This window comes from Penicillium atrosanguineum, assembly GCF_028827265.1.
Source record: "Penicillium atrosanguineum strain IBT 20685 chromosome Unknown utg000005l_segment0_segment0, whole genome shotgun sequence".
NCBI lineage: Eukaryota > Fungi > Ascomycota > Eurotiomycetes > Eurotiales > Aspergillaceae > Penicillium > Penicillium atrosanguineum.
This window is the reverse complement of record NW_026623137.1, coordinates 152,545-178,702: the sequence shown is the minus strand read 5'-3', so window position 1 is coordinate 178,702 and position 26,158 is coordinate 152,545. Positions and strand designations below refer to the sequence as shown.

Sequence of the window (26,158 nt, the reverse complement as noted above, 5' to 3'; positions counted from 1 at the left end):
AAGTAGGTAAGTTCAACACAAGAGGGGAGGTCTGCTGGATGCGGACGGGACGCCAAGGAGCGGATCCGAGCTTAGTTGGACACGAGTGACAACTCCCTTTCTTCCCCACGTCATTCCACCTTTACATCTCCTCTTTCCAACAATACCGCCATCATGTCGCAAAGTCATGCCCTCTCGGATGATCAGGTAGGTCCAGATCTATCATTACATCCCTTGTCCAGCCCCCGTGAACACCGGGAACACCGTGGCTGATCCCTCCAACTCCAACAGGTCGCGGGCGAGCTCCGCAAGATGACCGCCTTCATCCGGCAGGAGGCCCTCGAGAAAGCCCGTGAGATCCAGTTGAAGGCCGACGAGGAATTCGCGATCGAGAAGTCCAAGCTTGTGCGTCAGGAGACCGCCGCCATCGACACCCTCTACGAGAAGAAGTTCAAGCAGGCCTCTATGTCCCAGCAGATCACCCGCTCGACGCTCGCTAACCGGACGCGTCTCCGTGTGCTTGGTGGTCGTCAGGAGCTTTTGGATGACCTCTTCCAGCAGGCTCGCGATAAGGTCTCGACCGTCGCCGCTAACGACAAGAAGAAGTACCAGGTTATGCTGCAGGGGCTGGTCCTCGAGGGACTGTACTACTTGAATGAGGACAAGGTCGCTATCCGCTCGCGCAAGAAGGATTCTGATATCGTGAAGAAGGCCATTGAGGAGGCTGCCAAGGAGTTCAAGAAGAATGTCGGCAGAGAGATTCAGGTCGATTTGGACGAGTCAGAGCCTCTGCCGGAGGGATCGTAAGTTACCAGAGCTAGTGTATGCGGAGATCAGGGCTAACAAGGCTATAGTGCCGGTGGTGTCGCGATTGTTGGTGGCCAGGGCAAGATCGAGATTAACAACACCTTCGAGGAGCGCCTGCGACTGTTGGAGATCGATGCTCTTCCCGCTGTTCGGGAGACACTGTTTGGAAAGAACGTGAACCGGCGATTCTATGACTAGATTGGGACTCGCTTATTTCTTCACTTGTACTTTCGTTGTTTTATAGTTCGGACCCTCGCGTCTTGACCATCTCCATAGAGAAGGGAGGTTTCCTTGCACATCTCATACCTGACCTGAATTACGGTCAATCTTGCCAAGCGTTTGATTTCTCATCTATCAATGCAGATTCTCGGTATCAAATACATGCAGAAAAATGCTTCGCTCTATGATTGAAGGGTCGTAAAGTTCGTCACTGTCATTAATCCCCTTAGTGCCCTCGGATAGGCATGGCTGTACGCTCGGTCGTATCTGCGGAACTCGATATCCCGTCATCAGTGGTATCTTTAGTATCTTTGGGCCTAAATATATTGCGAATGTTGCCATCTTGCTGCTCCAAGCCATAGTGTTTGAAGAGGGTCTTCTTGGGAGGCGGTTTGGACCGGACCGCGTAAAGCACTCGATAGTGGAGCGCCTCCAAGGCTTCCTTAGCCAGCATGCGTTTGAGATGAGAAGCGCCAGAGTCTTGAATCGAGCTGAATATCTTTTTGATCTGCGTTGCCAGCTTGTCGATGATAGCGTCAAGCTCCTTCGCCGGTTCCACTTGAGCGCATCTCAAGGAGTACGGAGCGGAGTTGACGACAACGTCCAGGAGAAGAGCAATGGCAGTTAGCTCGCTATAGTCATATTCGTCTTTTGGATTGCGTAGTTGCTTATGAAATCGGTCGTCTTGGATCAAGAAGAGGGTGAGGCGTTTAAGGTCGAGAACCGCCGCAGGAGTTTCTGTCAAGGCCTCCGGGCTCTTAAGAAGAAAAGCCACGCCGAGGCGGTACCGCAGCAGTGAAATCCAGGCCGACGTGGGAAGAATATGGTGCAGCATGCGGCTTTGGAATTGGGGATCCTTGACAGTCCCATACACCGTTGCACAGATTCGACGATCCTAACTATAATTAGCAGTGCTCGTTTGGACCTCAGTCGTGTGCGTACCATCTCTTCGGTATCAGCTTCAGGCACTCTTTCCAGAAGAGCACTGAGAGCGCTTTGTAGCTCGGAATGAATGAGATTATCCGCCGTCAATGATGTGTCTAGTGTCATACGCAGCAAGATCTGAATTGCGCGCTCTCGAGTATCAATCGAAAACCTGGATATTAATCAGCTTTCAAGTTTATGTTGGAAACGAGAGGCAGCTCACAAGTCGGCAGCATCCTGGAGCAAATCAAAAGTAGAGAAAAGGACCCCTCGTACTTTGAGCTGAGGCTTCTGGGAGATTTCTGGTCCGTTTTAGATACGCGAAATTCCGGTAGCGGGAACTCAAGTCTTACGTTCGTAAGTATCCTCTACGACACTGTCTGTGAGATCCAGTGCTTGCGGCCTGGCACCCATTTGCCGAAATAGTCCATCGATATCATCCGGATGAATGAGATTCTCCACACGTTGAGCGGGCGTTTGCTGGAATCGTCATCAGTGAAGGTTCAGGGGCCTTTGAAACACCATCGACAAACCGTGAAGATCCGGCAATAAGCTTGCCTTAACTCATCCCGGGGCTCGAGTGGGACTGCATCGCCATTAGCTTTAGAAAAGGAAAAACAATTGTCACACACTTGAGCGGAAGAGCCAGCAAAGAAGCTCATCGGGCAGTTGCCGCAACGATGCAGCATATTCTAAGATGCCCGATTGGAAAGCACGAACTCGAGAGTTGGTTTCTGTAAGAGTTAGTCAAGTTGCAAGGCAGATGGGTATATTCATAAGCCAACCTCGTAGGGCGCACAGGTAAGAGTTGGGCGGAAATAGATCTCGTGGGAACTCTGGTGCGGCCGGCGTCATCTGCACCTGATCGAAGAAGCGCCAGATGCGGTCCTGGTCGAGAGCCTCAGTTCTTCGAATGGCATCCATCAGACGTCGGAAGTCTTTTCCATCCTCAGACTCCCTCAGAGCCGATGTTAACACTCCTTGAACGTCATTCTTTGTCTTTGATCCCGCGTCTTGACCAGACACAGCTCGACTGTCACTTGGCTCGAAACCCGCCCTGATCTTAGCGACGTTTGCTTCAGTCTTTTGGTCGCCAAGAGCAGAATGTACAAGCGAGTCTAAAGAGTTTTTGTATTTCGTTGGGACCGAAAGCGTTTGCAGGTATGCCTTTTCGACTCGGATCGGCTTGATCTCTTGCTTTTGCTGCCTAAACTTCGGCCCAAGCAAGAAGCTGGGATCATCGAGTGAGTCTGCTGAGTCTGTATCCTCTCCATCTGAACTGATCACGACTTCTTTGCCATCTTTGACGATGCGTTGCGAGGCAATGAAGCTTCCAAGAGATGAAGGTGGTGGTGGTGGTGGTGGTGGTGCCGACTCGGGACTTTGAAAGCTTTGTTCGGGCGGAAGAGACGAATGAGTATTGTTGCTTATTGACTGCAAAAGGGATGCACCCAGCTGGCTTCCCGGGTCATCTTGATCTTCCCAGGTCAGATCTATTCTCGAAGATGGCGGGGGATCGGATGGCGGGGACGACGGGGCTTGCGAGGGCTGTTTTGGCTGGGGTTTGCTTTTATTTCTCTCCGGGGTCGGGGGTTGTGACAAGCGCGAGAAGGCGGGTGGTTTGAAAAAATTCGTGATCGGAGGCATCGTGAATATCTGGAGAGCGAAAGATCAGTGGTTCCGCGTCGCGTACGAGCGGCGCGAAGTCACGTGGTACTATATCTCCTCATCGGGTAATTTTGAATTATTACGCATGAGCTGATTTGAATAGTACTTATTTCTTGCAAGCATCTGAGCCGTTATTGAGTTGTGATAATTATTCCGAAGGTCCAATATCCCAAGGTTTGGTGAACAGATGCTTTCGAGGATGATTTGATTGATCATCCCACTCAAGTGCTTCGAAAACCAAATTCCACCATAACGGGGCCCATAGAATCATTGCCGTGGATGAATCTGGGCTCCGCAGGCGCCTCGGATGCCCATGGGCATATATAGATGGCAACGAAAGCCACCTATGAAGTGGCTGGGATCTGAGGGTCCCCTACCTTACTTCCGATCTACAGCGCTGAAACCTTCCAAGATTTGAGACAGATGTCTCGACTGTCAAAATGCGGGCAAGTCACCCAAAAGTCAGGGGTAAGAGTAGCCGCCGATCCGATTTAAGTTGACGACTCGCACCGTCTCCACTACAGTTCGTGAGCGATCGCGCCAGCTGACGACGCCGTTAAGTTTTTGATTGACAGCCCCAGTGTTTTCAACGTCCCAAGCACCTTGTAATCTCTGCTACCGAGCCTGACCCGCAAGCGGTTGCTGCCTCTAGGCAGAGCGGAGAAAAGTCTGGATCAATCGGCAATTTTAAATGATCCTTAATAGGGCCCGCTCCAGTCGACTGGATACTTCGTTTAACGGTGGCTCCGACTCCATATGCAGAGGGGGAATAAAAAAAAACAAAATAAAAAAGGGGGGGCAAAGGCTGGATTACAGATTCTGATACAGTAGTGCGCGATCGACCAGCGGTGTATCATTCTACCCTCCCCTTTCTTTGTTTGCATAGCAAACCACACTGGAACGATGGAGCCCCGTCTTAGTAAGGTGGATCGGAACGCTCGTGCCGTGTCGGTGGTTTCAGGCTCGATCCCCCGAGTTGAACAGCCAAGGTGGCCTCTGCGTTGAGGATATTGTCTGTGATATTAAATAGCCAAGGAAAAGATTTAATTCCGTCCCAGGGACCGGCTTCTCGGCCTAAGAAGTGTCCGGTATACATAAATAAATGAACATCCCGGAAGCTCTAATACCCTATGTATTGGCCGGTGCGCCAGATGTGGAATACGAAGTGGACACTCCAGAAGTATGACGGAGGCATAACCCCGACCGTGCTAATGCAAAACGCTACTAAACGAGGTGTTTGAGGGGCCATTCCATAAATAGCGAACTATAGAACCTTGACAATAGACACGGATCGAACGGGCCTTAATAATTGCATACGGATAATTACTTACTCAGATCGGTAGATCTCCCCGTTGCCACAGTCAGAAATTTAGAATGAACCAGACAGCGAGGGCTGGGAGGCCCGGATGAGGCTGGTATGGTAATTTTACCGTAACTATGCCAACACCTGTTGCCAAGTAAGATGGAAGACGGAAGATGGAATATCTCGGCAAGATCACAGTCGATCGTAGAGTTCTAGACACCGTTGGATAGAGCAGAATCCACCAGTCAATGCTAATTCAAAGAAATATTGAAGAATACCACTCCTACTTAATTCCGAGCAGAGCCGATTTATGCGTGCCGAGTGCCAAGGCGCTGACCAAGCCGGCATGTAAGCAGCCCGTAATTACGGAGGCTACGGGGCCCGAGTCCCCATGGGTTGTCCTGTCTGTCCACTGCCTCACTCTTCCCGTCTCGCCCCCTCGAAAAAAAATAACGTTACTTCTCCCATATCCCTTTTGCCCCATTTGCATGGCCCCTCGTGGGTATTACACCCTCTCTCTTTGACTCCTACGTCGACTGTGTGAACCACCCCTCCGATTCCACCGGTCCCTCTAGACACTGTCATCATCCCGTCTGACTTCCCCCCCGTTACGCGCGAACTCGAACTCAACCCTGGTCCTTATGACATTGCAACTGTCATCGACGAACTTCCTGTGATACAAGGCCTTGTCGACTAGCCGTGCGTGGCCCTGGAATCCCGGTTCGATAAACCGGATGGTCCGCTTCGTTTAAGGCTTCCGTTCAGTTTCAAGCCCTATTGGGGCGCATCAATAGCCTAGATGGCTTCCGTGCGCTTCCCCGACGACAGTCTCAACGTGCCGGATACCGAGATTCAGGAGACGCCCAGCAATATTTCAAAACCCACCAAACGGCAAAGATGGGCGACGACACGACATGCCGGCTCCGGCGGCGTGCGGAAACGTGTCTCGATCATCGATCGTTTTCATAAAAGATCGGATTCGAGAGATGAGAAGCGTAGGTCCAACGCCCCTAGCTCGACTGCCGACAATGCTTCTACGAACGGCGTCGAACCCTCAGAATCCGGCGCGAACCGAACGATCTACTTCAACATCCCGATCCCTGAATCAGAACGCGATGAAGATGGGCATCTGATGCACACCTACCCTAGGAACAAGATTCGTACAGCCAAGTACACGGCATTGACTTTCGTTCCAAAGAACATTTGGCTGCAGTTCCACAACATTGCAAACATCTATTTCTTATTCGTCATTATTCTTAATGTACGTTCCCTATGACCCCCGAAAGGATCCGACGAAAGCAATCTGACTGACCTTGCCCTAGTTCTTCCCCATTTTCGGTGCCAACAACCCCGGACTCAACGCAGTTCCGCTAATTGTTATTATCGTGGTGACCGCGATTAAGGACGCAATCGAAGATTGGGGACGAACTGTCGTGGATAACCAAGTGAACAACTCCCCAGTGTACCGATTGATCGAATGGAGTAACGTGAACTCGACCGAGGATAGCATTGGGCTCTGGCGTCGGGTCAAGAAGGCGAGCACTCGTGGTATTATCGCTTCTTTCAAGTGGATGAAGACCGTGTTCAATAAAAAGTCCGATACCACCGACCCAGAAGATGATCAACGACGCGAATCATTCCTTACAACGGGCAATCCGCGGGCCTCAATGTATTCGAATCGCGACTCCCTTGCTGATGTCGCTATCCCGATGACCGATGTTCCTTCTCCCAAACCCGAAACCCGAGAGGAGTGGCCGAGCCGCCCCGAGAACAAGTACCTTTCTCCCGATAGCGCAGCTCGCGAAAATGTCGTGGCTCCGTCGCCTGACAAGAAGACTGGCACTGTGGTGGACAACACCAAGGTGACACCCGGCACGGCTCGTTTCAAGCGTGACTATTGGAAGAACATCCAAGTTGGTGACTTTGTTCGATTGTACAATGAAGACCCAATCCCTGCCGATATTGTGATTCTATCTACCTCCGATCCCGATGGAGCTTGTTATGTCGAAACAATGGGCTTGGACGGCGAGACCAATCTGAAGGTCCGCCATGCTCTCCACTGCGGTCGCCAGGTTCGCCATGCACGTGACTGCGAAAAGGCCGAGTTCACCATTGAGAGTGAGGCGCCTCATCCCAACTTGTACAGCTACAATGGTGCGATTCGCTGGGATCAGCGTGATCCGCGGTTCCCCGAGGCCCCCCGCAAGGAGATGGTGGAGCCTGTAACGATCAACAACATGCTGCTTCGTGGCTGCTCGTTGCGCAGTACCGAGTGGATTCTTGGCGTGGTCGTTTTCACTGGTGGAGAGAGCAAGATTATGCTTAACTCAGGTGCAACACCTGCCAAACGTGCTCGTCTGGCCAAAGATCTGAACTGGAACGTCATTTACAATTTCATCATTCTGTTCATCATGTGTCTTGTCGCCGGTATCGTTAACGGCTTTGCATGGGCTGCTCCAGACAAGTCTTTAGACTTCTTCGACTATGGTTCCTATGGAGGCACGCCCCCTGTCACGGGTATCGTTACTTTCTGGACGGCTGTCATTTTGTTCCAGAACTTGGTTCCCATTTCGCTCTACATTTCTCTTGAAATTGTTCGGACTATCCAAGCAGTCTTCATCCACAGTGATCTTTACATGTACTACGAACGGTTGGGTCTCTACTGTGTGCCCAAGTCCTGGAACATTTCTGATGATGTGGGGCAAGTCGAGTACATTTTCTCTGACAAGACCGGTACCTTGACCCAGAACGTCATGGAGTTCAAAAAGGCTACTGTCAATGGCGTCTCTTACGGTGAAGCTTATACAGAGGCCCAGATTGGCATGAGGCGCCGTGAAGGTGTCGATGCCGATGCCGAGGCTGCCGTAGCTCGTGCACAGATTGCCGCCAATGGAGTCAAGATGCTCGAGAGCCTCCGCCGCCTCCATGACAATCCATACCTGAAAGACGAGAACTTGACTTTCATTGCTCCCAACTACGTCGCAGACATTGAAGGGCAATCTGGCGAGGAGCAGAAGAAGGCCGCCGAGCATTTCATGCTGGCTCTGGCTGTTTGCCACACTGTCATCACTGAACATACTCCTGGTGATCCGCCTCAAATCGAATTCAAGGCACAGTCGCCCGACGAAGCGGCCCTGGTTAGCACTGCTCGCGACTGTGGCTTTACTGTTCTCGGTCGTGCCGGTGATGATCTGCTCTTGAACATCATGGGCGAGGAACGCACTTACACCGTCTTGAATACCCTCGAATTCAACTCCTCCCGAAAGCGTATGAGTGCTATCATCCGTATGCCTGACGGTACCATTCGTCTCTTCTGCAAGGGTGCAGACAGCATCATCTATTCTCGTTTGGCTCGTGGCCAACAGCAAGAGCTGCGACGCAAGACCGCCGAGCACCTAGAGGAATTCGCCAAGGAGGGTCTTCGAACCTTGTGTGTTGCTGATAAACTCCTTAGTGAGGATGAATATCATGCTTGGGCTCGAGAGCACGACATTGCCGCCGCCGCCATCACCGATCGTGAAGAGAAGTTGGAGAAGGTCTCGAGCGAGATCGAACAGGACTTAACGCTTATCGGCGGTACCGCTATTGAGGATCGACTGCAAGATGGTGTTCCAGACACCATCCAGTTACTCGCTGACGCTGGTATTAAGCTGTGGGTTTTGACAGGTGACAAGGTTGAGACTGCCATCAACATTGGTTTCTCTTGCAATCTGCTCAACAACAACATGGAGCTGATTGTTCTCAACATTTCGGAGACTCAGCGCGAACAAGCTACTATGGAGCTTGACAAGCACCTCCAGGCCTTTGGATTGACTGGCTCCGACGAAGAACTCGTCGCTGCTCGTAAAGAACACACCCCCCCCGAAGCCACGCATGCTGTGATTGTCGACGGAGAAACCCTCAAGCTGATGCTTGACGACGAGTTCAAGCAGAAATTCCTCTTGCTGTGCAAGCAGTGCAAGGCTGTTCTGTGCTGCCGTGTCAGTCCGGCTCAGAAGGCTGCTGTCGTCAACATGGTCCGTCATGGTTTGAACATCATGGCTCTTTCCGTTGGTGATGGTGCCAACGATGTCGCTATGATCCAAGAGGCTGACGTCGGTGTTGGTATTGCCGGTGAGGAAGGTCGACAGGCCGTGATGTCCTCGGATTATGCTATCGGACAGTTCCGTTTCCTCCAGCGTCTGCTTCTTGTGCACGGCCGATGGTCCTATCGGCGTTTGGGAGAGTGCACAGCCAACTTCTTCTATAAGAACTTGGTGTGGACTTTCGCTCTCTTCTGGTACTGTATCTTTAACGATTTCGATGGCTCTTATCTCTTCGATTACACCTATATCGTTCTAGTCAACTTGGCTTTCACTTCGTTGCCAGTCATTTTTATGGGCATTTTCGACCAGGATGTTGATGACAGGGTCTCGCTGGCAGTGCCTCAACTCTACATGAGAGGTATTGAGCGCAAGGAATGGTCACAGTTCAAGTTTTGGTTAGTCTTCCTCCCGCTCTCTGTGATGCGCATGTACTAATCCCTGAACAGGGCGTATATGACTGATGGTTTGTACCAGTCCGTGATTTGCTTCTTTATGCCCTACATGCTATACAAGCCTGCGAACTTTACCACTGAAAGTGGCCGTGACATTGCCGATCGAACGCGCATGGGTATCTTGATTGCAACTTGTGCTGTGCTTGCTAGCAACACCTACATCATGATGAACACCTACCGTTGGGATTGGTTCACGGGTCTGATCAACGCGATCAGTTCCCTCCTGATCTTCCTGTGGACCGGCATCTACTCCTCGTTTACCTCCTCGGGTCAGTTCTACCAGTCTGCTGCCGAGGTATACGGTGCTCTTAGTTTTTGGGTCGTCCTTCTCGTGACCTGCATGATCGCTCTGCTCCCTCGCTTCTCATACAACGCTGTCATGAAGGTGTTCTTCCCTCTAGATGTCGATATCATTCGTGAGCAAGTGACCATGGGCAAGTACAAGCACCTGGAGGCGAATGATGATATTCCTACCGTTCCCCCAAAAGCGGGGGAGGTGGCCGCGGTCTCGAGTAATGGGTCTGCCACCTCCTCGGAATTTGTCAAGCCCATTCAGCCCACCTTGAAGCAGGATCCTTTCAACAATCCCGATGAAGAGCGGGATTTCTATTCGCCTACCGGCACTGCCAACGGCGCTCATACCAACGGCCACAACCCCCGAAGTCAAAATGGCAGCAATGGCACCAACTACACCGCGAGCCTTGATCAGTACCCGCGGCCTCAGTCAGTGGACTACGTGCGACGGTCTCATGATCGGACTCGTCATTCCTTCGAGCGTGCACGTCAAAGTTTCGAGCAAAGCAACGACTTTACCTCGGCCGCCATGCTGCAACGCATGGAATCCAGCCACAATAATGAGCCTTCTCAGGATCCCTTCCGAGCACCTGGCGAGCCTCCTGGACATAATATGATTTGAGGCGCTGTGAACTTGGCATAGACATACTCTGACGACCCGTCCTTGACGATGATTCCCCCGGGCCGGCTAGCGAGATCTAGTCTCTTGGATTTTTTGTTTGAATGCTTTTCTCCCCCTTACATCTTCACGATCAATTTTCCTTTCCACAACTTTTTCTTGGACTTTTTTTTTTTTCACAACCCATTGAAAGCCTTGATATTCCCCTGATAGAAAGCAGGCGTTCGGTATACTACATTCGGATGGAGGCTCGGCGCATTATTTGCTTTTGCTCTCACTCGTCATTCTCTTATATTGCAAACCACCCTCTGGTGATTTCCACCTCTCCGTCATTTTTGAACTGTTTCATACTGTCCTCAGCCTTTTGTACAAAAGCGTTTTGACTTATTACAGAATTGCACGAGTCCCTCATCTGATGGTTTCGCGTTTCTTAACATTTGCTGGGGTTATTTCCTTCGGATTTGCTTTTTTGCTGTTGTCTTCCTGGAGAGGGAGCCCGGGGACGAGATTCATGTATTCTATTCCACGCCCTCCATGAGGAAAGTATTTAATGCGGCTATTTACGAATTTGTGCACTGTAGACGCTCTCGTATAATCAGCTGTTCGTGTTACAGTAAAGTATAGACTAGTGAGAATTCCCACTTGGGTTAAAATGAGACGCGTAAACGCGTTCAGTATCTCACCGCCTTCAAGATCTGCCAAATTCTGCCCACGTTTGGTGCTTGATGGCTTTCCAGCTTCTTTTGTTCGACATCTTGTGCCTCGAAGGCTGTTGCATCTGGCCGAAAGACCTCCCCCTAAAATTCTTCATATCTGCCTTTATTTGAGCCTTTCATCTTCTACCTCTTCTACTGTGTCCGGCACATGAGCAGGAGTCTTCAACACCTGAAAGTTCCAGCACGCGGATTAGAGCTTGCTTCCTCTTATTCCACGACCTCTGCAAGTCGCTTCTCATTTCAAGCTTTGCCTTGCGAATACCGTGCCTTGCTATTCACTTCGTTCATTCGCCAAATCTTACTTCAAAACATCCTGTTCTTCACCCTCCGCCACGACGAGACATCCCACGCAAACACTTCCGAAGCTTAACAGTAGACTTGGGAGATGCTATAAGGCCTAGTCTTTGCGAAAAGGCAATGTGCGTTGGAAATTTTATTGAATTTCGGTAGCCCTTCTCTGTGTCCCTGCCACTATGGAGTTTGTGGATGCCATTAAGTGAGACCCTTGCAAAGGAGTACCGAATGTCAACCAAAACTAACCACATTTTACGTCATTAGAGAATTAAAAGCTCTCCCTGAGGGCACTCACCTCCTCTGCCCGCGACAGCATGACGATGATTACGGGCGATATGATGACATGAACCAAGTGGACGAAAAAGGAGTCAGTGTCAAGGACCAGGTCGCTGAAGGTACAACACGAAAGGAGAAATTTCTCTCGTGCATGCGTATACTTGCTTATAGTGCAGATGGCGTGGAAGAGCTTCAGTCCTGGGTTTTATCCAAGTTGGATGAAACGCTGGAAAAATGCGACCTCTGCATCAAGCAGTACTACACCGGCAAGATCTGGCTCATGGACCTGCTGAAGAGAGAGAATTATCAGGATGACGACATTGAGGCATTCGCGGCGAAGGTTGACGAGTGGGATGTTAAGCGTATCACTCGAAACCTAACGACCGCGAAAACACAGCTGAGAAGCGTCCCACGCGAGAAAATTGCGTTGGATGTACTGGACCGCGCTGCCTTACTGTCTATATTCGAGACATTGAGCTGCGAGGCTATGCTGCGTGATGACGACAACCTGAAGCTGTACTTCGATGAACCATTTCAGCTCATTCAAACGAAACGAAGCCTGAAGATCTCGGATTATGTCCCTGCTGTTACCCGCTTCTTGTTTGACCCAGTACAACAACGCAATATTTGGGCTCTTCAAACATGGATGCGCTATGCTCGTCCACCTACCACAATGGAATTTGAGTGGGCCATTCGAGATGGCCTTCTAAGTGCGTTACAGGCCGCATCTCAGCCGCCAATGCAACCGCATATGCAGCAGTCAATGCAGACACACTTCGCCATTATCCAGCGTTTGTGGCGGGGCATGCAACTCATCGTACGGAGGCTGGATAAGGAACAAATTACCCATCAGCTTCGGGCTTTGCAGATTGACCCCTGTCGCCTCTCAGTCGATCATTTAGCCTTGCCTACCCCTGGGCTGCGCTTCCTCTTAAATACTATTCAGACATTGTTGGAGAAAGCCCCAGTTGATTTCTGGGATGCCATGCAGACTATCTCACCTCAGGCCATCATGGAACACACCATCCACAATCCCCAATTCCAGGCATTTCTTATACAGACTACCGAAGGCGAGGCCTATGAGAAGTCTGCGTTGAAAGACATGCTCTCATGGATCAACCCATTCCTGAACTCTCTCAAAGGAGTTCATCAGCCATCTGCATGTCGGTATTTGGTAGGTCAATTGTTAAAACGCCTTCAAGATCCTCAATATCCAAACCTCGCTCGCTATCGTTGCTTCCATGTTGGCTTGACTAGCCTCCTCCAAACTCTTCGCCGTTTCACAGATCATGAAGCCTCAAGAGGCTCCGTCGAACGGGTCGTCCTTCAAGAAACCATGGAGGTATTGAAGGATACCATCACCGTCATCCTTGAACCACCGACCTTCAATATTGAGCAAGGGAAGCAACAAGAGATCCTTTCTTTGTGTATGGATGTCGTCCGCAATGCTCTTGCTTTGGAATGTCAATCTCTTAAGAGTGACTATGAAGTCATTCTGAAGCAGGGCACTCTCTCTCACGGCGTGTCCACTTATACGGGGCCTATCTGGGACGCAGTCATCAGACACCTCCGCCAGGACAGGCTTGCCTTGTCAACGGCATCCTTGTTGGGAATCCTGCCACTCGTTGGTCTGGAGAAGTTCCCAACCAAAGGCGGGGACAACTCTGAAAAGACTCACTTCAACATGATCTATGGTCACCTCACCCACCTCTCATGCCAGATCATCGAAAGACTCGCCGAGTTCCGGCCCGATCATCTCAACACCCTTTTCAAAAGTCAAGACACCAGCAGTGCGCTCATATCCACTCTCTTCGCTGCCGACTTGAACACATACCAAGCTTCGGTGGACTTGATCAAAAACGTCAGCGGCCATTCTGCTCGACGAGATGCTATCTCGTACTTGCTTGAGACGTTCTTCACCACGACAATGTATGGCCTCAGTTGGTCGTTCCGCCGTATCTCCAACATGAAGACATTTGCTCCTGCCCCGCGAATGCTGCATACAGGTACCGATATCGTAGAAATCTTGTGTAACAGTCAAACAGGCATGCTTCGAACACGTACCTTCACGGATCGTCGAGAGGTCTTGTCGCTGCAGAAGCTCTGGGAGTTTTTGTGGCAGGCGTTGACCACTATCTTCGACGAGACTGAAGCGTGGCACATTAGGGGCAATGACAAGTCGGTGATGCTGGAGTTTTGTCGGGACACAATCCAGTTTGCCGACTTTCTCTTTGATCAGTATGGAGTCTTTCTGGGTGCCGTAGGTGCCGTGGGGGATGATGCTGGCAAAGCCACATCAGAAAACTTCCTCAAGTCCCCCACAACCACGATGAGTGCCATGGTCAAGTGGTTACGTCTCAAGGACGACTACTTAGCCACCACGCTAGTCGGGCTAGTAGCGAAGCTGCTCCGACGCCTAGGAGGGTTAAATGTGACGACAGTAAAGCAAGACGCGTTGAGCTTCATTGAGGGTGTTGCTGTAAATGGAACCATCAAAACCATTCTCACCCCCCGTGACAAGGCGGAACTTGTACGCTCGCTTGAAGCATACTACAAGAAGCCTGTCGTTACTGCATCTACCGCTTCATTCAAGAAGCAATCTTCCATCACTTCCTTCGCCAGACCCTTCGATGTCTCGAGTCCGTCTTCTCGTGCTCCCTCTGAAGACGAATTCGACGACGATATCGCCGATATAACTCTCCTCGACCTTTCTAGCTCCGTCGAACTCAACAAGGAGCGCATCGCTGCGAAACAAAAGGCTGAGCAGAACAAGTTGCCGCTCGGGGCTCTTGGTCGGCGCCAACCTGTTTCCAAGTCCATAGTATCGCGGCCTAAGGATGACGCTAGTACCGTTATGTCTTTCCGTGAGAAACGTGAGCGTGAGAAAGCGGCCAAGAAGAAACGGGACATGGAGCAACTGGCGAGGTTGAAGAAGAATTTGCCTGCGCGGGGAGTCGCGGAGCAAACTGCCGAGCAAGGCTCTGGCATCAAAGGTATTGGCATCAAGGGTAAAGACCATGCGATTCCTGCAGATAGTATGATGGTTTCATCCGGGTCTGACACGGATTCTGAGAGTGAAGATGAACTCGATAAAGAGTTATTCGGCGCAAAGCCTAAGAAGTCTGACGCCGTCCTCGCTTACGAGCAGAGCAAGAAACAGTCGTTGCAGCAGCAGCCCATTAAGAAGGTCAAGCGTGCCCGTTCGATGAAAGATATGCGCGCACGTCTGTCCCCGGATCTTTCATCTCTCCATCACTCCATCCTGTCCTGGGATTTCTTCTCAACTGGCGACCTTCCGCCGTCTCTGGACCGCCAGGATTATACCCTGGTTTCTAACACATTCCGCTCTTCCTCTGACTATCAGAACACTTTCGAACCCTTGCTGGTTCTTGAAGCCTGGCAAGGCTTCCAGCAGGCAAAGGAAGAAGGTGGCTTCCGCCCCTTCGAAGTCAAAGTAATGTCCCGATTGACTGTCGACTCCTGGATCGAATTTAGCACCCAGCCTCTAGGTCTACCCCCAAAGGACTTCTTCATCGGCGAAGGCGACCTAGTCTTGTTCTCTAGCTCATCCAATCCCACTGCGGATCCTAGTGTGGGCCACTTGCTTGCACGCGTCTGCGGCGTCAACCGCAAGGGCGGTAAGCTAGAGGTCACGTACCGTATGAATCCTGGATCTAGCAAGTTCTTGTCGTCATTCGGAACTGGCTCTACGGCCTGGGGAGCCAAGGTCACCTCCTTAACCCCGGTGGAGCGAGAATATGGTGCCCTCATGGCCCTGCAGTACTACGATCTTTGTGAGGAAGTTGTCTTGGCCAAGCCTTCTCCTATCCTGAACTACTCCGACGCGAAGCTGCAACCCATCATGGACAACTACAGCATCAACCTCGCTCAAGCTAAGGCGGTCAAATCTGCCCTGGACAATGACGCTTTCACTCTTATCCAAGGCCCCCCCGGTTCTGGAAAAACCAAGACCATTGTTGCCCTTCTCGGCAGTCTCTTGACTAGCGTCCTTGGCAACACCGCGATCTCCATCAAAACAGGCAATCAGTCCTCTAATCGAGCAACATCCCGGAAGATCCTGGTGTGTGCACCCAGCAACGCCGCCGTCGATGAAATCGTCATGCGCTTGAAGGATGGCGTGAAGACAAGTCAAGGTCGTCAGGAGAAGCTCTCCGTTGTTCGTCTGGGTAGAAGTGATGCCATCAACTCGAAGGTGCTGGATGTCACACTCGACGAGATGGTTAATGCTCGTCTCACTCAAAACCCTGCCTCTGGCAGCAACGTCGATATGCAAAAGCTGTACGAGGAGCATAAGACTACCGACACTCGATTCAAAGAGGCTCGTTCGTCACTAGACGAGTGCAGAGCCAAGGGACTGCCTGCTCCCGAGGAGCTTGAGCGCGAGTTTGAGCTCTTGAAGAAGAAGAGATCTCAGTTGAGTACGGACATCGACAAGGCTCGCGACCAGGTTCACACCTTGGCTCGTAATGCCGACATGCACAAGCGTCGTATCCAGCAAACAATCATTGACGAAGCGCATGTCATTTGTACCACCCTCAGCGGTTCCGGTCATGAGATGTTCCAGTCTATGAATGTCGAGTTTGAAACTGTTGTCATTGATGAGGCAGCTCAGTGTATCGAATTGAGCGCTTTGATTCCGCTCAAATACGGCTGCTCGAAGTGTGTTCTTGTCGGTGATCCGAAGCAGTTGCCCCCAACTGTCCTCTCAAAAATGGCATCCAAGTTCCAGTACGAGCAAAGTTTGTTCGTTCGCATGCAAAAGAATCACCCGAAGGATGTGCACTTGCTGGATGTTCAGTACCGTATGCACCCGGATATCAGTCGTTTCCCCAGTCTTACGTTCTACGATGGCAAACTTCAGGACGGTGCCGACATGGCCAAGCTTCGAGCCCGTCCGTGGCATCAGAGCGAGCTGTTGAGCCCTTACCGGTTCTTCGACGTCCAAGGTATGCACCAGAGTGCGACCAAGGGCCATTCCTTGATCAACTACGCGGAGTTGCAAGCTGCGATGCAGCTGTACGAGCGACTCATCACGGACGTCAAGGAGTATGACTTTACAGGGAAGATTGGTGTCATCACGCCTTACAAAGGTCAACTGCGAGAAATGAAGCTTCAATTCGCGGCCAGGTATGGCGAGGACATTCTGAAGAAGATCGATTTCAACACGACCGATGCTTTCCAGGGTAGGGAGAGCGAAATCATTATATTCTCTTGTGTTCGTGCATCGAACAAGGGTATTGGTTTCTTGGCTGATATCCGCCGTATGAACGTCGGTCTTACTCGTGCCAAATCCTCGCTGTGGGTTCTGGGTAATTCCCAGTCTCTGATGCAAGGTCAATTCTGGCGGGGTCTCATCAATGATGCGAAGGAGCGCAATGTGTATACCGAGGGCAACATCGCCAGAATGCTAGAGAGGCCGCAGTTTACTGGCTACAAGGAAGTCGAAATGGTGGATGCCAGTGCTCCTGGTACGCCGGGAGATACTCCATCCATGCAATCGGTTTCTCGTCCTTCATCAGAACCAATTGGACTCGACTCTCCCTCAATTTCGATGTCGGCCTCTGCGCGCGGCACACCTCCTCAATCATTGCCCGAAGGGCCTTCCGGCGGACCCAAGGGTCTGGATGAAACCAAAATGTGTGGAATATGCGGTAGTGGTGAGCACTTCACACACAATTGTGATAACGCAGACGCCAAGGAGGCCGTTCGTGGACAATGCTACCGGTGTCAAGAGTCCGGTCACTCCAAGTACTTCTGCGACGCAGAAAGGTGCCTGGAGTGCGGTGCGATCGGTCATTCTTCTATTAAGTGCCCTAACCCGTACGAACTTTCAAAACGTCAAAAGCAGCAACTCCAGAACGAGGAGCGCCGCTTGCAACAACAACGCAAAGAAAATAACGAGCGCCAGCGTCAGCGACAGAAGGGTGGCCATGATCGGAAGGTCCCCGTTGTGCAGGCAACTACGCACACGCCATCATCAAGCAACGAGAACGTAAACAGTAAGCGCAAGCGCACTGACTCGACATCCGATGTGCCCAAGGCCTCGCGTCCGCGCCCCAATTATCCGAATCCGCCGCCAAATGCCCCCAGGGGGCCTGCTCCCAAAAGTCATCCGCATGCTCCGAGGGGTCCTGCTTCTCCAAATGCTCCCAATGCCCCGAAGGATGCACCGACTGCTCCAAAAATCGCCCCCAAAGGCCCAGCGGTTTCGCGACCGCCCGCTCCCCCTGGTGTATGTAGCGATCCCAGAACTGGACAACCCTACGGCACTCTAACACTCGACCAGGGCCTTATCAAACCTTCGCGTGATGGCCCTGCTTATCCTCTAACTGGAAATCAACCAATGCCGGGAGGTCCGCCGTCGGCGCCCCGAGCCGCGCAGGTAAGCGTTTGTTCCATCGTTTGACACTTCTTTGTGATCTGTCGATCTAATCTATTTAGACTCCCCACGCGACCCAGCAGAGACGCCCGCCTCCTCAGATGCGAAAAAAGAAGGAAGTAGACCCGTTCATCCGACCCAAACCTCGGAGAAAGTAGAGTGTCTCGAGTGTCTCACTCTTTTTCACTTTCTTTGTCCCCTTCACCAGCACCCACTTCCCTCTCTTTGCGTCTCCACCGACAACCACGTTAGCAACGAACTCATACACACACACACACACACACTGTCTCACTACGAAACAAAAGAAATGACTCGTAATGGACTCGAGTCATAGAAGATCCCAAATCCCCAATCTAGCATTATACGGCGTCGTGAATTGGAGAAGAATCATCCTGTACTATGCATAGAACCTGCCCTTCAAATATCGGGCTAAGTCCCACATCCTATACTTGTTCATTTGTTAGAACGTTCTCTTAGAATTCCACAGCCAATGGATCCTCACCAGCCCGGAGGCCGTTGGGGAGGGTGACAGGTGGAGATGGGTTGACAGCTCTCATCGTGTCGTGCCGTCACCTCTAGGAGTCTCTGCGACGGGGACTGGCGTGGCCCCATGTCGGTGGTGGCTTAGTTACCGGTTCTTATTTCAAATTTTGGAGCCTGGCTATGGTTGCCCAGGTTTGATACGAGATCAGGGACTAGAAACATGACTATCGAAGAAAGTTCAACGCGGAGAATAATAGCGGAAGGCAATTTGGGCGATCAGAAACGCAAGGGTGATGCATCGCCCACAATAGCATCGGCGATCGGGCTGTCTCTCCACCTCTCTTTACTCCGCTCTCTGACGAACACTCCCTAGCTCACTGAAGAAGTCAAGGACCGCAGTGCATCCTGCGTTGGATTGACTAGGGCCCGGAGAATCCTGGATGATCCGCGGTGGACACCCGCCCAACCTGACAGCTCACATCTTTGACGTCGTTTACACTTTTCCGGAAGAGGGGGTTCCAACCTGCTGGTGTCAACGGATCGAAATTGGTTGTGATCGATGTATTATCCCTTGCGTGCGTCACTCGACCCAGCTGGGAAAATACTGTCGGAACGACCTCCTTTTCGAGGTTCCTGGCAGTTCCTGGTCCCTAGCCCCGTTCCGAGTCCGGTCCCTAGTCATGCGCTGGGGCACAGGGGATTGAAAGCACACTACTGCGTGAGATCAGTGTACTCGATATGAGATCCAGCAAGTCCAATCATCGAGCTGCACCAGCGCCCAGTTTGCCAATCCCACCAGCGGCTGTAATACATCATATTGCGGGCCATCTGATCCGAACTCCTCTAGACAGTCGATGGCTCCATGTACCGTACAGTATTGACGATCCTGCATTGTCCCCCTGGGAACTACTCATCTTGGTTCCAACCGAGCCCTTTCCGGGCTATTCGCCCATTACGGGCCTAAAGTACTCCTGCATCCTGATCGCCCAGTCTAGGGCCCTTTTTTGGCCCCTCCCTGAAGGAGAGACGACAGCTCCAACTTAAAATGCAATTATTATAAACCCGGCTCCCTCCTTCCGGTTGCCTTGTCTCAGCTGGCCCTTTCGCTTCTGTTGCTCTTCGCTCTCATTCGATTCCAATCGACGCCTCTCTTTGCCCATGTACATACGGCCCTATTTTGTACATATCCCCCCGTGTATCGGCTCCGCTGCCGCATGTACCCCCCTCTTGTCTCAGTTATAACAGGTAGGCTCCTCGTCCATGCCCTCCCTCCTTTTGTTCTCTACCTCTATACAAAAATGATCTAACATTTGAAATTAGCTCCTGCAGCTTTGCGCGTCGACAGACCTCCTATGAAGCCCGCACCTGGTCGGATTGGAAAGCCGCCCAATTGATGTCTCTATGCAGTATTGGAATACAATACATGATAGTGACGTCGCACCAAGTCCCATTGTTCCGACTTATCGGCCCGATCCACCTTCCAAGCGAAGGTATTCCAGTATGTCTTCCCCGACCTCTGCCACCGCAGAGACCGCCCGACCTAGCGTTGGTAGCATCCCGAGGCCCCAGGCTCGCTCGGCGGGTATGGCAGAACGGCCGGGGCGAAACGAGAACTTGTCAGATCTGGTTCGCTTCTTTCAAACCCAGAATATGCCCGCCCCGCCTGTGGTTACGAGTCCAGACAGTACAACTGCACTTCCAGTCGTTCACTCCCCACCAAGGGAATCCCTTGAAAGTATGGATAAGGTGGAAAATGTGGAGAAAGAGCAATCGAAGCCCCTGCATCGCCGTCTACTACAGTTTACCCAACGCCAGAAGAAGGAACCGTCGGCGTTGCCCAAGGCTAAGCAGGACGAGCAACAGAAACAGATCGAGGCCCTCATGAGGGAAGGCTATCTCTTTTCGAGCTCTTCAAAACCTGCTCCGAGCTCCAAGTCGACAAGGTCGACGAGGTCGACGAGGTCAAAGAACAGCATCGACTATAAAAGCAGTATCGATCGTGCTTCGATATCGAGTTCTAAGAGGCACGATGTCGAAACAATTGGCCAACCATGGTTAGAAAAAGAGAACCAGGGCGATAGTCCGAAGATTCCCAGCGAGAACAAACGTCACCTGGTCTCCTTGGACCTGGGAGACTTCGGTTCCATGGTTGATGTTGCCGTCTCTCTGACATCGACGGACGATTTCTCACCATCTCCTTACCGGCCATCACAAAGCAACCAACACTCTGCTTCCCAATCGACTTCAACTCTGCCACTACCAAGCTCCATGTCTGATAGTCGCCCACAGAATGCGCACAGAGCGTCTTCCTCGATCGCCTCTACCGTCGACACTCAGGGTAGTGGGTCAGGAGATGGCTTCACTCACCGGCTCTCCAGCTCTACAAATTCGAGCACTCGAGTTGTGGATCGCGGTGTCACATCCTCATCTCTGGCTCCCAGTAATGCTGCCGCGAGCATACATACCATCGCGTCGTCAGATCAGTCTATGAGTAGCGAGCCGAAGCACGAACAAGACCCAGCTAAATCCACAGACCGTGTTCCTTCAAATCCGCCTAGCTTGAAACTGTTTCCCGACGTCAGTCCACGGGTCTCCAGCAAGAACGCCCGGAGGCTGTCGGCAGTGCCTCGATATCAAAGTCCCATTGGCAAACCTTTGGGTGCCAAAGATGAACAGGCTGAGACTCCAATTACTGTTCGGCCTGCGAATAAGGAACATTCATCTGAAAGTCCTTTGCCGGATTCTGCCAATAATGAGACGAAAACTGTCTGTTCTGGCACTTTGGAGCCTTCGAATGAGTCAACTATAACATCAAAAGCCGAAGTTCCAACACCCGCGCCAGCTACTCAAAGCAAGGTCAAGCCTCGGCCACAATCGTTGACACTGGGAGCCCTTCAAGCCTTCCCTCTTCCGGCACCTACTAGGCCTTTGCCATCAATTCCTGATGCCAAATGTGCCCCCAGCACCCATCTGGATGTCAAAACAAAGTCGTCCCTTCGGGTAATGCGATCGGGATCAGGGCTCCGCATTATGGACTTGCAGCCATCGCAGCCTTCGCCTATTGCCGAGGACCCGCAAGAGCCTGAAGCTCGCCCTGCGACTGTGCTCGGATGTGTTGGTGAAGGAGACGCAGCAGATGAGCATGAGAGCTTACACTCGCGCACATCTCAAGAGCGTTCCAAGTCCACAGGGCCGGAAGAGCCCACCTCGAGGCGTCGATCATCTAGTGTCCGCGGCCCTCGCATGCAGGATCTTCAAGAAAGCCCGATAGAACGCGAGGGTGACCGGAGAATTTCAGAGGGAGAACCTATCGCAGACTCTCCTGTTCTGGGACGACAATTCACCCCCACAGAGCCTCATGGAAAGCGTCATCCTCGTAAGGATCTGCATATCAACTCCCATATCGACCGAAAGAACCTCCCCTTCGGTCTCCCTTCTCCTCCCCCGACTGCATCCCTTCCAACGGATCCTCCTCATGTGCCTATTGAGCGCTCTGTGCGGCATCGCAACTATACCGCTCCGTCGGGAGTTCAGGTGCCATCTGTAAGAAAACTGGATCATCATCGCGCCTCGATCATCTCCCGCAGCAATAGCTCTCGAAGCAGTCTTCGCCATGAGAGCATTCCCGAATCATACGAACCCAACCACTGCGAGTCCCCTATCGCTTCATCAGACGACGAGGGCTTTAGTCCCCAATCTCAATCCATGCGTGGTCGCCGTCCTGCCGAGAAACATTCCAAACGTAAGGATCCAGTCCGCCGTGGCTATGAGACCCTTGACGCCCGCCCTAGCCATGGTCGATCTCACTACGCCCATCAGTCTCGAACTTTAACGCCACAGGGTTGCAGCAACCATAGTATGGAAAAGCCTACATCGCCCCAGTCCCAGTATTCCCAATCGACGCACCGCTCTCGAGAGTCTCAGAACAGCTATCGTTCCGAACCGGCACGTGGCCCAGTTCCAAACTTCCTTGAGGATCGCATTCTCAACCTCGAGCGTCAAAACCAAGTCCTTCAGGCTGCTCTCATGGCGGCACTCAATGCTGGGATTGTCAAAAGCCAGAATCACATGGACGGTATGCCCGACGCTTCCATGTCTCCCATGTTCCCTTCCTCGAGTATGGGAAATCATTACCAGCACCGACACAACTCTCGCCCAGAGAGCTGGGTCAGTTCGTCCCGCAGCAGTGAGCACAGTGGCTTCGAGACTTCAAGTTCATTGCCAGACAGACGGGCCGATGTCCGCCAGCTCGATAACATGATCGAGGACATCGAGTCCGGCTGGCTGTCAGACAAATCAAGTCTCAGTGGACCTCACATAGCTCGCCACCGCTGATACTCCGCTATCCTTTCATTTTATGACCCGCCACGAACTTCTTTCAGCCGCCACGATTCTTTCATCTTTCTTTCTCTCTGGATGCTTTGCTTGTAATTACCATTCTTTCGACGATACCAATTCTGTTCCGTATTTACTGGATCTTGAATGTGCACATTTTATCTTGCGCATTTATATATTTATCAAACTATTCTATACCATTTGATCAATTGAACCATCTTTCCCACATAGAGGCACTATCGAGATATCTATAAAAACTGTAGGGCAATCGGGCCATGTGATCCGCTTAGTCAGTCATGTTTTGGTCTCGGAGCTTCAATCGATTGCAAGAAAACAAATATCCATTGAAGAGGAGCAAGTGCAATATTACTCGGGCGCTCGTAAAGAAAAGAAGCCGCTTATCACTGCGATGAGTTGCGTGTCCTGTTAACCCATATCCATCCGACTCGTCCACCGCCCTCCTTTCAACCTTCCACCCCCCGCAAAACAATGGCCAACCCTCCTGTGAGCAGCACTCTCCCTCTTCTGTACTCCAGGTCTGACTTTTGTTATAAAAGCAGCGCACACAGCAGGTGCCCCAGCATGTCACCGCACTCCTCTCCCACCTCACCTCCCGCCCGGGCGTCCAATCCACCCTGATTCTCTCCCGCAAAGACGGTTCTATCATCCAAAGCACCGGAGAGCTCGCGATCCAAGAGGCAACCGCTCGTCAGACGTCATTGGCTTCATCTACAGCTGACCAGAACCTGATCGCTCAATCTTCCGACTCGTCACCAGCCTCGCCCACAGCTCCTTCCCCCACATATCAGCCCTCACAAGCAGAGACTCTAGCCGCGCACATTACCGCATACGTCTCCAGCGCCTCCGCCTTGGGCATCTCTCTCTCAAAGCCTACCCAGACCAGCGAGGGCTCCGATTCGGCGTTGAACGTGTATGGAACATATGGAAACGGCACAACTCCACAAGACCGAGATGCAGACCGAGATCGTGACGAGGACGAAGTGAAGCTGCTACGTATGCGCACGCGGAAACATGAGATTGTCGTCGTGCCGGATCGGAAGTACCTGCTCTGTGTTGTCCATGATGCGGCGCATGCGAGTGCTGGACCTGGGCCTGCTGCTCGCATGCGGTAATCGGCGGGATTTCTCCTTTTGTGCTGTTGCTACACTGTCTCTTGAGTTGTTTTCGGGTCATGTCTATTCTTTTTTTTTTCTGTACAAGGGCTTTGGCTTGGTTTTCATATGGCATATACCCACCCGATCGAGGCAATACTCATTTTGCACCATGATTGTTGAGGCTTGCATTTGTAGTGTTTCTTTTATTCTCTTTTCAATTATATGGTTATAGATATGGGAAGGTGGCATCTGGTGTTCAAATGTCAAAATACCTGTACTTAACATGACCTCAAAATGTTGAGTATGGCCTGCGAGTCTGTGTACAGGCCTTGGATAGTTGCAAACTTGTCATGTTCAGCCACAGATTGAAAGAAACCGATAGCTCTCAAAGCTTGATGTTTCTCGGATCTGGGACTAGATAGATCGGATCTCGGCTGGTGGCAATGCAACTATGAGCTTTCCGGAGCAAGTCCGTTATCAAACTAGATCCACTACCCCTCTCCTCACCCGAAGGGGACCGAAGGGGAGTCGTATTCCTAATCTCTACAAGTTTCACAAACGATACTTCACATTCGCTATCATGGCTTCATTTGACGTGGCAGCCGCCCGCGCCCAATTTCCGGCTTTGCAGCAGGAGCAGATCTTTATGGACAATGCGGGTAAGTGGCATTTCGGGCAGAAAGCCCCGAAGCTGGAAAAATCCAGCCCAACTGCTCATAGGCCAGTTCAGCCTTCTATAGTTTAGTTTGATCTTATCACTAACATTTATCTAGGAGGAAGTCAGGTTCTGGGCAGTGTGGCGGATTCGTAGGCCGGTCATCTTCATGCCCACCAGAGTATATTGGCTGATGTTCATAGTATCCGATCCTATCTGTTGAACACCAACGTCCAGCTCGGTGCCACGTACAAGATCTCCCAGGCTTCAACTTCAGCATATACAGAGGCATACAAGGTTGCTGCCCGTTTTATCAATGCCAAGCCAGAAGAGGTATTTCATATTTGATTTGACGATGCTGGAGATATAGCTAACGCCTATCCAGATCAGTCTTGGAGTTTCAACCACCCAGCTCCTGCACAATCTTTCCACGGCCCTCAAATTCCAGCCCGGTGATGAGTTGATCCTGTCCAAGTTGAATCATGAAGCCAACACGGCTCCTTGGGTTCAAGCTGCAGATCGGTTGAGCCTGACGGTCAAGTGGTGGGCTGCTTCTGATCCGACAAACCCTGTCTGTGACCCTGCCGAGCTCAAGAGTCTGCTCTCGGACAAGACAAGACTAGTCGCTTGTCCTCATGCTTCCAATATTACTGGAAATATTAGTCCGGTTCGGGAAATTGCCGACGCTGTTCACGCGTATCCTCGGGTAAGTGGCTCAAGTATCCGAAGCTGCAGAATACTCACAGCCGATTGATAGGCACTACTTTGTGTGGATGGAGTGGCTCTTGCACCGCATCGACAGGTTGACGTGCAGACTCTCGGAGTCGACTTCTACGTAGGTTTCCGTTCTTTCCTCTGATGAGGCTCTCGGCTCAAGCCCCCCATTTTAGGCCTTCTCCTGGTACAAAGTCTACGGCCCACATCTGGCGCAACTATACGCCTCGCAGCGTATCCAGGACCAGGTTCAGTCACTCGCCCACTTTTTCAAGCCCACCAACACGCTAGACCTGAAGCTCAACCTGGCATCAGCCAACTACGAGCTCACTCAGAGTATTCCAGCCGTGGTGGAGTACTTTGGCGCCGAGCCGGACAAGACCTGGGCGGAAATGGCGGCCCACGAGGAGCGGCTTCAGCGGATTCTACTGGACTTCTTGACTGCGAATGACCGCATTACTGTCATCGGTGAGGCTTCTTCTAACAAGGATTTGCGCGTGCCGGTCATTAGCTTCACGGTGCGAGGCATCGGTAGCCAGCAACTGGTTGAGGCGGTCGAACGCCGGTCTGCCTACGGGTTCCGTAGTGGCCACATGTACAGCCACCGATTGCTAGCGGAAGTCTGTGGCCTAGCAGATGTCGACGACGGTGTGGTACGGGTTAGCTTCCTGCACTATAACTCCGGTACGTGATGTGGTAAATGAGGCTCTTGCCGTCATGCTAACTAGGCAACAGAGGCCGAGGTTGAGGGACTAGTGAAGGTATTAGGCGAGGTTCTGGCGTCGCTGTAGATCTGTTCAACCCTTGGCATGTTCGATTC

At 51.7% G+C, this 26,158-nt stretch overlaps 7 protein-coding genes across 7 annotated transcripts; 6 read left to right on the top strand and 1 right to left on the bottom strand.

Moving 5' to 3' along the window:
• Positions 1 to 135: 135 nt before the first annotated feature.
• N7443_006293 (H(+)-transporting V1 sector ATPase subunit E) lies at positions 136 to 984 on the top strand (the record flags this gene model as incomplete). Its single annotated transcript, XM_056886349.1, has 3 exons — positions 136 to 186; positions 271 to 782; positions 834 to 984. Exons 1-3 carry the CDS (start codon positions 154 to 156, stop codon positions 982 to 984), a joined length of 696 nt encoding a protein of 231 aa, XP_056739998.1. The 5' UTR covers positions 136 to 153.
• Positions 985 to 1,231: 247 nt separating this feature from the next.
• On the bottom strand, positions 1,232 to 3,576 carry N7443_006292 (uncharacterized protein; the record flags this gene model as incomplete). The annotated part of the gene is made up of 7 exons (XM_056886348.1): positions 1,232 to 1,900; positions 1,948 to 2,101; positions 2,153 to 2,231; positions 2,283 to 2,409; positions 2,463 to 2,515; positions 2,562 to 2,663; positions 2,715 to 3,576. The coding sequence occupies 7 exons, from the start codon at positions 3,574 to 3,576 to the stop codon at positions 1,232 to 1,234; spliced, it is 2,046 nt and encodes a 681-aa protein (XP_056739997.1).
• Positions 3,577 to 5,699: 2,123 nt separating this feature from the next.
• Positions 5,700 to 10,353, top strand: N7443_006291 (uncharacterized protein; the record flags this gene model as incomplete). Its single annotated transcript, XM_056886347.1, has 3 exons — positions 5,700 to 6,161; positions 6,223 to 9,380; positions 9,432 to 10,353. The coding sequence occupies 3 exons, from the start codon at positions 5,700 to 5,702 to the stop codon at positions 10,351 to 10,353; spliced, it is 4,542 nt and encodes a 1,513-aa protein (XP_056739996.1).
• A 1,186-nt stretch (positions 10,354 to 11,539) lies between these two features.
• N7443_006290 (putative tRNA-splicing endonuclease) lies at positions 11,540 to 18,194 on the top strand (the record flags this gene model as incomplete). The annotated part of the gene is made up of 4 exons (XM_056886346.1): positions 11,540 to 11,562; positions 11,625 to 17,889; positions 17,944 to 18,039; positions 18,099 to 18,194. 4 exons carry the CDS (start codon positions 11,540 to 11,542, stop codon positions 18,192 to 18,194), a joined length of 6,480 nt encoding a protein of 2,159 aa, XP_056739995.1.
• Positions 18,195 to 20,019: 1,825 nt separating this feature from the next.
• N7443_006289 (uncharacterized protein) lies at positions 20,020 to 22,854 on the top strand (the record flags this gene model as incomplete). Its single annotated transcript, XM_056886345.1, has 1 exon — positions 20,020 to 22,854. One exon carries the CDS (start codon positions 20,020 to 20,022, stop codon positions 22,852 to 22,854), a length of 2,835 nt encoding a protein of 944 aa, XP_056739994.1.
• A 489-nt stretch (positions 22,855 to 23,343) lies between these two features.
• Positions 23,344 to 23,987, top strand: N7443_006288 (uncharacterized protein; the record flags this gene model as incomplete). Its single annotated transcript, XM_056886344.1, has 2 exons — positions 23,344 to 23,358; positions 23,412 to 23,987. The coding sequence occupies 2 exons, from the start codon at positions 23,344 to 23,346 to the stop codon at positions 23,985 to 23,987; spliced, it is 591 nt and encodes a 196-aa protein (XP_056739993.1).
• A 562-nt stretch (positions 23,988 to 24,549) lies between these two features.
• N7443_006287 (putative aminotransferase) lies at positions 24,550 to 26,129 on the top strand (the record flags this gene model as incomplete). Its single annotated transcript, XM_056886343.1, has 7 exons — positions 24,550 to 24,628; positions 24,743 to 24,776; positions 24,828 to 24,957; positions 25,010 to 25,330; positions 25,382 to 25,459; positions 25,515 to 26,022; positions 26,074 to 26,129. The coding sequence occupies 7 exons, from the start codon at positions 24,550 to 24,552 to the stop codon at positions 26,127 to 26,129; spliced, it is 1,206 nt and encodes a 401-aa protein (XP_056739992.1).
• Positions 26,130 to 26,158: the final 29 nt, after the last annotated feature.